Source organism: Helianthus annuus, chromosome 5 (genome assembly GCF_002127325.2).
Source record: "Helianthus annuus cultivar XRQ/B chromosome 5, HanXRQr2.0-SUNRISE, whole genome shotgun sequence".
NCBI lineage: Eukaryota > Viridiplantae > Streptophyta > Magnoliopsida > Asterales > Asteraceae > Helianthus > Helianthus annuus.
This window is the reverse complement of record NC_035437.2, coordinates 124,589,670-124,600,577: the sequence shown is the minus strand read 5'-3', so window position 1 is coordinate 124,600,577 and position 10,908 is coordinate 124,589,670. Positions and strand designations below refer to the sequence as shown.

At 36.0% G+C, this 10,908-nt stretch overlaps 2 protein-coding genes across 2 annotated transcripts; one reads left to right on the top strand and one right to left on the bottom strand.

Annotated features, from left to right (window-relative positions):
* Positions 1 to 1,787: 1,787 nt before the first annotated feature.
* LOC110877606 (novel plant SNARE 13) lies at positions 1,788 to 6,287 on the top strand. Its single transcript, XM_022125766.2, has 10 exons — positions 1,788 to 2,231; positions 4,123 to 4,215; positions 4,281 to 4,374; positions 4,499 to 4,536; positions 4,641 to 4,738; positions 5,325 to 5,404; positions 5,490 to 5,546; positions 5,630 to 5,722; positions 5,794 to 5,868; positions 5,945 to 6,287. Exons 1-10 carry the CDS (start codon positions 2,152 to 2,154, stop codon positions 6,047 to 6,049), a joined length of 813 nt encoding a protein of 270 aa, XP_021981458.1. The 5' UTR covers positions 1,788 to 2,151; the 3' UTR covers positions 6,050 to 6,287.
* A 339-nt stretch (positions 6,288 to 6,626) lies between these two features.
* On the bottom strand, positions 6,627 to 10,535 carry LOC110877605 (probable sugar phosphate/phosphate translocator At3g17430). Its single transcript, XM_022125764.2, has 10 exons — positions 10,302 to 10,535; positions 8,793 to 9,040; positions 8,552 to 8,659; positions 8,262 to 8,293; positions 8,123 to 8,173; positions 7,951 to 8,012; positions 7,613 to 7,874; positions 7,269 to 7,534; positions 7,085 to 7,179; positions 6,627 to 7,001 (listed from the first exon to the last, which is right to left on the bottom strand). The coding sequence occupies exons 2-10, from the start codon at positions 8,880 to 8,882 to the stop codon at positions 6,816 to 6,818; spliced, it is 1,152 nt and encodes a 383-aa protein (XP_021981456.1). The 5' UTR covers positions 8,883 to 9,040; positions 10,302 to 10,535; the 3' UTR covers positions 6,627 to 6,815.
* Between the last annotated feature and the right edge of the window lie 373 nt (positions 10,536 to 10,908).

The following is a 10,908-nucleotide window of genomic DNA, read 5'->3' as shown; positions in this document are numbered from 1 at the left end:
CACTTAGCCGAGGGTAACGTCACCTTCAAAAAAGGGGCCTACCACTTTTCACATTAATAACTTACTTAATTGTCTTTCAATATTCCGACCCTTTGGGATTGTATCCCTACTGACTCAAACCACTGGGTTGAGGGTAACGTCACCTTCAAAAGAGGGGGCCTACTACTATAACTAAGATAATCTCTTAAAAAGTCCGAATGTGCAAAAATCATCAAATGATACATTAAAGATGAGTTGGATCCAAGTGATTCTATCTTGTCTATCTGTTTTTCATTTTATTTATCTTTTCATTTTTAACCTTATTTTCATGTTTCAAACCTTTTCTCAAAAAAGTTGGATCGGTTAGACGTTGAGGATAAACCGGTATTAAAAGCTCTTGTGTCTTTGGACGACCTCGGTATCTTACCAACACTATACTACGCTCACGATTGGTGCACTTGCCCAAGTGTGTGTTTAGTGTTAGTACAATATCGTGTTTTATAAATTTAAAACTTGACTAACGCGTAAAATGGGCTCAAAATATTAATACAATCATATCACACCTAACGCACACCAAGACGATTTTCTTGCTCATAGCTCCTTTCTTGCTTTTCTTGTTTGCCATCCCAGTGAACCGACGCGTCTCTGATACCACTTGTCACGGAGTTATTCTTGAACTCTCGTGCGACACTTAGAATACTTCTAAGTTCAGCCTTTTGGATAAGTTTGGTTATGTATAACAACAGAAGTCTTTGTTTTTGAGGATCACAAGTATGATTTTGTAGTGCAATACTACAACAAAGATGGGTTTTGTATTACTTGAACAAAGTTTACAAGTAAAGAGTTTACAAGAAGTTGGGTTATGAATGAGTTATGCGGGGTGAGTGCAAATGATGCCTAGCATTCTTATTTATACCACTTAGGAGCTGATCTAGATGGTTCCATCTCTAGATCATTCCTTTACAAAAATCTACATAACAATATCTAGATAATTCTACATAAATATCAGGATATTTTGCTAAAATTCTAAAGAGTTCTATGGCAGATTGTAAGAGCTGTTTTGACCAGCCTTTTCTAGCCATTTCTAGATCCTTCTTGGCTGCATTGGTGTCTTTATAGTGCCCTCATGTTACCGGAAAGTTCTAGAAAGCTGAAATTTTGTGCTGAATTTTGGCGGGTCGTGACAACTAGCCTCATTACCCCACCACATTCCAACTTCTTTACCAATTTTAACAAATCATGCATGATTAATTTGTTAAGAAAATGCATCACAAATTAAATCATGTTAAAAATATTCATTTCCTTCAAATACTAATCACTTTGACAAATTCGAGTTCCATATCTGATTCCTTCAAATTTTTAATTACTTTTTAAAAAAACGATGTAAACTAAATACCCCTCGATGTTAACGAGAATGTTCTAACCCCTCTTATACATACTTACACATGTAGCTAGCTTGTGCACTCATGTGAGACAGAAATATGCGCATCAAAACTTACATCCTTAAAACATGTCCTATAACTGATCCATATCATGACTCCTAATTTAAGGCTAATGAGTGCGGGGAGGGCAGTTCCTTAAGGATGATCTGTCATATAGGCATCTATATTAGCGGGTTTAAGGAATGAGCCTAAAGAGATGAGTTTAGAGTGTGAACATGATGCTTATAGAACCCGAAAGACAGGTGTATTCTCAGACAACATAATCCAAAAACATAAGTTAAAAAATTGAGTAACATAAAGGACCATTGATGTAAAAAATAAAGTGTCACATCATCAATCAAAAATACCAAAAAATTGTCAATGTGTTGCGACTTTACAGATGGTCACAGCGATTCCAGGCTAACACACCTCTCTCTTCTCTCTCTCCTCCCACCTTTCTTTCCCCCAATTTGTTTGTGAAACCCTAGAAAGAAAGACATACCTACATACCCCCTGTATAATCTCATTCTTGTTCGTCAAACATCCCCCTTTTTCTTCAATTTACTTCAGATTTCAGACAAACCCAGAACAAAGCTTTCATCTTTATTCAATTTTGTTGGTGGGTTGAAGTGGGTTTGGTGTAGAACTCACCAATGTTACGTTTTCAAGATTCTGAAAATTGAAGTTTACCCTTTGTTGTTAGCTTTCGAAGTTTCGTAATTATTTTCATCAACTGGACTAGGGTTTCAGAATGGCCAATCCGGATTTGCAAATGAACCCTCAGATGGAACAGATCTATGGAGAAATTCGTGACAATTTTCGTGCCCTAGCGTATGTTTTTATGTTTGTTATATTAAGTAGATTTTTTTTTGTTTTTGTGATATTTGATTGATTTGTTGGTCTGTTTGATGTTTGGGCTTTAATCTTGATCTTAGTTTTAAATTTAAATTGTGTAATTAGAGCTCTAAAGCACCCCTTTAAGTATTTTATTGGCTCATCTGGTAGGAAATTAGCAGGGTGTAAGATGCTTTTAGTAAGGGTGTTTTTTTTTTTTTTTATATATAAGAGGGCTGAAGTTTAATGCCATCTGTATAGAGTAGTGAACATTGTTTAGAAACCGAAAGTTGGTGTTTTCGGCGTAAGTGCAAGTTTCAGCTGTTTGGGTGGTTCATGATACCTTGTTTCACTTATGGGCTTTATTTCTACTTGCTAATATCTTTAGCCATTGTGATTGTTTATACTATATTGTGACGATAAGGGCTTAAAGTTTTAGTTACAGAATCAGATATATGTTCTAAAAGCTTGCTGAAGAAGGTATACTTGTAGAAGATGAGTGGAACACTTTGTTTTAAGTTGGATTTGAAACTTACAAGTTTAAAGGGGAGTTATGGGATTAGAGACAATAAGGAGAACCATAAGCACTTGAGTATATAAAAATAGAAGATAGTTAATTCTGAAGAGTTATGATGTCATAATCATAGTTGTCAATAGCGAGCGTAGTGATCGCTATAGCGCGCTACGTAGCGTATAGGTCTAGGCTCACTATTAAGGCTGTAGCGATAGATAGCGATAATAGCATTTTTTTTGTTTTTTTTTTAATATAAATAGCAATTAAGATATCTATAAAATAGCTGCATTTTAGGTTTTTGTTAAATATACATGTAAAAAAGCATATATACCAGGGTATTTTGATATAATATACATATAAAAATTTTAAATTTTTGTTTCTAGTGTATCGCTATTCGCTGTGTAGCATATAGGTACCTTATCGCTATTTGTCACTATTCGCCATTAACAACTATGGTCATAATCTTTTTCTGCAAATAGTTCGTTAAATGAATTGAGACGAATGGACGATTGCCGATTGCGTTAAAGTTAAAAAAAAGTCAATTGGTGAATATAGTTGATCTCTGATTAACATCTTGAAATGTTTAATTCAATGATTAGTTGGTGATCAGAGTGGTGGTGGATGGTGATGCTAAACTTTTAAGAGGTAGTACGATTCTGTTGCGTTCTCAATTTTGGAAAGAAAGGAAAAGAAAATGCAATTTATAATTTTTTTACGGAAATCTTGCGGTTGAAAGAAAGGAATAGAAATGTACTAATTTTAAAATATTTTTTTAATAAAATTAAGGTAGTCTAGCTCGGTAAGTTTGTTCATTATTAAATATTTTTTTTCTTTCCAAATATTTTCATATCTAGAAGGAAAATTTTGTTAAGAAAGTTACTCAAAAGGTACCCTTTAGTTCCTTTTTTTTATAAAAAAAACTTCTGAGAACATCTTTAATACCTACTTGGTCGTTAGTGTGGTTTTATAGAAGATAGCTTTATTTTTGGTAAGTTCAGCTAATATATATAACTTTAAAAAATGATCTAAAATAACCAGCTTGCATTTCCCAGTACAAAGCGCGTTTGATCGACATTTTGGTTATATACAATACACGTTAAAGCAAAATAAAGTAAGAACCGGATAAAATAGGCTCGGTACAAGAGATTATAGAACTGACAATCGGGATGTCTGATGAAAGTGGTTTTCAACTTTTAAGAATGTGTGTGATTTTGATTCCATGAGTAATCTGGCTATACGAGTAAATGTTGGTGCCATTAAAAGTAGTAAAAGAACAAAAGTGGCACAATATCACACGCGTCTTTACTTGTATATAATTTTAGAATAAAGGAAGCACACCGTTCTAATGATAGTTATCGTTTTTTTGTGGTTTAGAAATGGGTTTCAGAAGCTGGACAAGATTAAAGACTCCACCCGACAAAGTAAACAGTTGGAGGATCTTACGGGAAGGATGAGAGAATGCAAAAGGTAATAAACGCCTTCTGTTTCTTGTTTCTTTATCTATATGAAAAAACTTACCTTTTTCCATTTAGGTTGATTAAAGAGTTTGATCGTGAAATCAAAGAGGAGGAAAGCAAAAATCCTCCAGATGTTAGCAAGAAACTTAATGATGAGAAGCAATCAATGGTAAAATATTTTAGAACGTTACATTTTTTTGTGTTTTTTTTTTTTTTGGCTACATTTTTGGATTACAGACACGTGTTGACACTTGACCCTCAGATTCACTTATTGTTGTTCACTGTGTTTTCAGATCAAAGAGCTGAATTCATATGTGGCATTGAGAAAGACGTAAGCACGTTTACGACGGTTTGGATATTATTTACATTTTAGCACCGTATACGTTCTTTTTTGTATATTTACCGTTTATATATCTTTGTTTTTTTTAAATGCAGATATCAAAGCACTCTTGGAAACAAAAGGGTTGAACTTTTTGACATGGGGGCAGGTGCTAGCGAACCTATGGCCGATGACAATACTCGGGTTGCATCTGGTTAGATCAGACTCACCGTTTAATCTTGACTATATGTCATATTGTCTTGAGAACTCTTAACAAGATTTTCTTGTGATTACAAGTGGCACTTAATACGACTAGGGGTGTAAACGAGCTGGGCCGAGCCAGACTAGGCTCGAGCTCGGCTCAGTACGTGCCTACTTATTTGAGCTCGAGCTCGGCTCGCGAATAAAACCCAAAGCCCGAGCTTGACTTGGCTCGAGCTATTTTGAGAACAACTTCAAACGAGCTAAAAGATCGGCTTGAGCTTGCTTCAATATTGCTCAAACGAGCCAATGCTTGGCTCGCCAATGTTATCATCACTATTAGAAAACTAAAATTTTGTTTGGGCTCGCTTATAGGCTCGGGCTCGATAACTAAACGAGCTCTATTTCAGGCTCGAGCTCGGGCTTGGGCTCGTTAAGGCTCGACTTGTTCGAGCTTTTATCTAAGCTGGTCACGAATAGCTCTCGAGCCTCTGGGCTTGTTTACACCCTTAAATACGACCCGTTATAAACGTGCACTAGTTAACACATGCATGCTCAAATTTAAGCGTCTTTACTGATTTGGATGGATGTTTGTGTAGAAATGTCAAATCAAGAGCTTATTCAAGCTGGCAACCAGAGAATGGACGAGACTGATCAGGCCATTGAACGGTCTAAACAGGTGATACATAACTAATCAGTTTTAAATAGTCAGTTGACGTCGTCATTGCTTCCTACTTATATCATTATATGACATATATGTACAGGTGGTTCATCAAACAGTTGAAGTGGGAACCCAGACTGCTGCTAAGTTGAAAGGCCAAGTAAGCAAATGCTCGTTGACCTCATCTCTTTTGTAGTTATTTATGCTAATTGAAATATTTATCTTGTATTTTTCTTTCTTCAGACCGATCAAATGGGTCGTATTGTTAACGAACTAGACACCATTCAGTTCTCTATCAAAAAAGCATCTCAGCTCGTGAAGGAAATAGGACGCCAGGTCTCGACTCTTTTCACCTAATTAATTATTGTTTTTAATCTGCCGTGATTCTAAAACATGTTTTTTTACAGGTGGCGACAGATAAATGCATCATGGCTTTTCTTTTTCTTATCGTTGTTGGTGTCATTGCTATTATCGTTGTGAAGGTACATTACGCTCCATATAAAACCCGGCCCCTTTATTTTGTCAACTAAGTTTCTAACATGTTTTGATGATAATCAGATTGTGAATCCCCACAACAAAGACATTAGAGACATACCAGGGTTGGCGCCTCCAGCTCCGGCCGCAAGGAGACTGTTGTATGTTATGTCTGGAGAGCAATTTTGAAGACACATTGGGGAAGCTGATGAAATTGTTTTGAGTTATGATGAATCATGCCCATATGCTATGCTATCTAATGTATTCTTTCTTTATCTGAGATGTGCATATCTTACCTTAAAAAGTTTTTTTTTCATGTAAATGGTTGGTTTGTTTGGCTATATTTTCATCATTGAACATTGTATCGCTTGATTTGTGTTGAAATATTATGAGTTATGTTGAATGCAATATGTTACTTTTTATTTTATACCTAAAGCGGCATTTGTAACATGATGCATGCCAAAAAAAAAAAAAAAATTGTCTCGGCTTATAAATGTTATGTTGTTTATTAGACCAGTAAAGTTATATAACGGGTCAAAACAGGTTGCCTCTATTAAACCTGCTAAGTTATAATAGTAGCAATGCTCAATGCCACTACGATATACACTGATGAGGGAAACTATTTTGATATGTCAACTCGTTTAATTTACGAGCTTGTTTTAGTCGAATTTGTTTCGACTATAGCCAAGGCAATACATTTTTTAAACCGAAATGTTGCTTGATAGTTGACTCAACTTTACCTGTTTGTTAAAGCAAGCTTACTGTGTTGATCATGAAAATCATTGTTATTATGATGTTTTTAGGGTAAACCAACCAACAAACAATACCATAAAGATAAAAACTAGTGGAATGAATAATTGTTCTCTTCCACAAAATTTTGAAGCTAAGGCACATGAACATCCCTACAAGTATGGAAAGTGATACTATAATGAACTATTTGGTATATGACGAATGATTATGCATCTCGGCTGCTAAGCTGTGATCGCCCGATATGAGAAAGCCTTGAAGACGCCATAAGAGGTACCTCTTCGTCTACTACATTCATATCCGACATTGAGCTAACCTTGCCGCTTGTATCAACATCATCAGTGCTGTTGTCGGGTGAATACAAATTAGATGATTTCTTCTCAATCCTCCAATCCTGATCGTTCATGTTTATAAAACATTTAGTCAATCAATAGAAGACGGGTTTTGAAAACGAGCTCAAAGTTTCGGCGAACTAACCTTAGTCATTCGTTCAGGGAGGCTATCGGGAGGAAGTTGAGATGCTTTAACGTCTTTCACCTTTATGTAGTTGTACATTACTACACCGCAAAGTGCTGCATATGAAAAACGACTGTCGATCATTAACAATCATCTCAAAGTTTGGAATTTTTTTTATTAAAGTAAATTCAAACACACTCCATACCAATGGCATAGCCGATAATATTCAGCCCGGTAATGGCGGATTCAGGAAATATTACAGTCGAAAGAGCGATAAGTATCCAATCTTTCAGCACACCAGCAACCCGAATCGTAACCGCACCAGTTCTACCAATGACTAGAAAAATTGAAAAGTTTAACGCTAAAGCACATACGGCATTCGAAAAGAAAATCCAGAAATTGAACTGAATCTGTGAAACTTCCATTCTGGTCTGCTCCAAGAAATACCAAGGCACAAACAGAAATGCAAAACTGAAAAAAAAAACGTGGCAGACACGTTAAAACTTTATAAACTGTCAACAGTTTGCAACCAATGAAATAAAAGAGTACCTGCATGGAGCGATGTAGTATAAGCTTGTAATCGGATTTAGGGTTAAGCCCTTCTTTTGCAGGAGGACTTGCGTTAATACAAGCCTTAAAGCTTCTGCAAATATGCCGGTACATTGATAAAGTGTGCCAACCACATTAAAATGGATTTCACCGTACGATGAGATCACAACCCCGATGCTGACTAGCAACATGTTCAAGAATACATCCCACCTAAGCTTGTCGGTGCCACATAGGACAGCCATGATAAGTGTTGCCACCGGCACTGTATCATAGTAAATTTCACTGGTTAGTTATTGTCTGATAATATAATATGTTAAAATAAGATCAGTTTTACATACTTAGGGCTTTCAGCATCTGAATGAAGGCAACTGATATATGCAAGTAAGCAGTGTTGCCAAACCTTCACGATAACATAACGTAAGAAAGTAAACGTTAAATAACATCCCCGTATTCTAAAGCTATGTTTATATGGATCGATGTAATGCAAATGGTTGATGAAGGCAACTTTACCATAGACTCGATGCGAAGAAGGCACTGATGGGAATTACACAAGTTGCATATCTAGAATGGCCATGAAAAAAAAGAAGAAATTTAGTGGCGGGATAAGAAGAATGTAACACAATTGAATTTTTGAAGTTAGATGCCTTACATTTCAAATGTCATTTTGACGGGTGCAACAACCTGCAGCATGATAGGGAATGAAGACAAGTCATAAACTTATATAACAATAACAGATTTGAAGTTTGAATTAGGTGAAATAACATAATTAATCCGGTATCCTGATTCCCAAAATACATTCTATTAAATTTAGAGTTTCGAGAACTTTAAAAGATATATACCACAAGCAAAACATGCTTCTATATCACACATATGTAACAACATGAGAAGCACAATTAACTGAAAATTAGAGAGCGTTTAAAAGTTAATGAAGAACCATACCTTGAAAACACGAACAAGAAGGAATGCTACAGCTCCAGAAAAGCCCATGTGTATCATAGTAAGTGTGATAGGAAAGGGAAAATTGAAGTACTTTGGAGAGAGAACCCACTGCAATAAAATAAAAAATTAATGATGAACGCACGCCGGTTTTGCTGCGCTGGGCCACCCCTGGGCGCTTTTATAGCCATTGACTAGATAGCCAGTGACATAAATCATGAGACATAAGGTGCATACTAGTTACCTTGTTGTACAGAATAACTCCAGATGACAGCAAAATGTAGATTAATAGGTACAGGTAAGTCAAGAAAAGTGACTTGTTAATCACTTTCATGGCGGCTATCAGTTCCCAGATCTCGAATATACAATGAGATTCTCTCCCCAAACTGATGATAAATATTTGGTTTCTCAGGAGCAGAAAGTTAATCCACTTATCTAAAGCGAGGAAGGAACTTCATATTCTGAACCAAATAAAACCACAAATATAACCTCCTGCAAACAATACAGCAGAAGACACTTGAATTAATAAAAAAATGTAACAGGCCTTGCATAGCTAGACTTGTATCTACAAATCACAAAAACTACTTTGTGATATGATATGAAACTAAGCAGAGCAGCTAAAAGATATCAGCTCCGCATCATCCACTTCAGTTTTAATGGTCTAGCTAAACTGGTAATCTAAGCGGATGTCTAGTAAAATCAGAAGGGGTGAAACTAAAAGTGCAGGTATGGCCAATATAGCACTAGTAACCAGATGATAGAAAATTCTCTTAACAGACACCTTAAGAAAGCATAATTTAAGATTGATATCAATGCTTTATGCAGGGCAATATCTTAAGTCACCCAACAAATGAAACAAGGGTACAATTATAGGCAGCTTGCAATCTCTTTATCATCCATTTCCTTTAAAATGGCGACTCATGACTGTCCCCAGTTTAGCATCAGTGCAGTCTACTAATAACTGACGTGGGTATGCAACATGATTATAACTTGCAAAAGTGTGTATTGCCACATTGCTCTCTTTTCTTGAAATATGGAAACGATCCAGAGGTTCAGAAACTTTGTAACATAAGATAAATACGCATTTTAATGATCCGTAAGGCGATATTTGTAAATGTCTTGCTTTGATCTTTTTTACTTCAGTTCATCGTTTTAGTTGCTGTCTTGATATCTACTACAGGTTCAGCACACCAATGGTCCAAGGCTTAAACTATCGCAGACTACAAGTCTACAATAACAATGCACATGAATGAAACAGCCAAAGTATCTGTCCCTTTACATGTTCTGTAAATGTGCAATAGGGCCTTATTCAACAAAACACAAATTACTCCAAACATATCTGAAATCTAACAGAATTACAGTAAGCTAAACTCCTTATACAGTTCCCTTACTCTTTCTGTTTCAAACATTGCAGGTATACTTAGATCTACAATTATACCAAAACTGATAACTCAATCTCAATGTCAGCATAACCTACACCAGTAGAGCAACAATACAATTCAAATTAAAACTCTTCATCTCTGCAATTAGAAACCGAATCCGAGTCCATACGGTATCCGATTGCAAAACCTAAGTATAAAACCACAAATTAACCGTCTAAAAACCCTACATTAAGCTAAACAACACAAGCATTGTACTAAAACGGTAACGAAAACCTAATCTATTGAATCGAATCGGGTATACATACAGATCTGGTGATCTACATCTACAAATCAATGTAAAAACTATAAGAAACAGTAGAAAGTAAGTGCACCTGTGAAGATCGATTGTTCCAAAGCTCTTTGGCGAAGTGTTGGTAGCAGATCGCTACTGTGTTACAGCAAGTGAATACAGAGTGATGAGAGATATAGGGGGAGAGAGATGTAGAGAGAGAAAGAGATGTAGAGAGAGAAAGAGAGGGGTTAGTAAATGGTTGTAGGTATAGAAAGAAACACAAGACAAGTTTCTGAAATCTTTCTTTCCTCTAATGACCAAATATTCATGGTTTCCCCACCTATCCATTTCAACCCCTTACTATGTTATCTCTACTTGTTCATTGTGCATCACTTGTTGTACTTTGTTTGTTTATCGCGTACGTTAACTGTAGCACTGGAAGTAGTCTCTCTATCCCTACAGGGTAGAGGTAAGACTGTCTACATTTACCCTCCTCACACCCTACATTAGCTTTGCTGTTGGTGGGATTTACCGAGTATGATGATACGTTAAGTGTATCGGATGTTTGAGTGACACCGTATATTTTCGGGTGAAGACATTGTTTTTAGGTTTTTAATATGAGTAGATACAAGTCATTTACGTGAGTGTTGTTATTATATGTTTTATGGTGTTGCTAAGCGTACCTCCCTCTCTCACACAAAACTTGA

Coding starts and splice junctions, on each gene's coding strand:
- LOC110877606 (XM_022125766.2), top strand. CDS start 2,152: ATGGCCAATCCGGATTTGCAAATGAACCCTCAGATGGAACAGATCTAT. Junction 5,547..5,629: donor CTGCTAAGTTGAAAGGCCAA/GTAAGCAAATGC, acceptor TTCTTTCTTCAG/ACCGATCAAATGGGTCGTAT. Junction 5,723..5,793: donor TGAAGGAAATAGGACGCCAG/GTCTCGACTCTT, acceptor GTTTTTTTACAG/GTGGCGACAGATAAATGCAT.
- LOC110877605 (XM_022125764.2), bottom strand. CDS start 8,882: ATGAAAGTGATTAACAAGTCACTTTTCTTGACTTACCTGTACCTATTA. Junction 8,013..8,122: donor TTCTTCGCATCGAGTCTATG/GTAAAGTTGCCT, acceptor GTTATCGTGAAG/GTTTGGCAACACTGCTTACT. Junction 7,180..7,268: donor TATTATCGGCTATGCCATTG/GTATGGAGTGTG, acceptor TTTCATATGCAG/CACTTTGCGGTGTAGTAATG.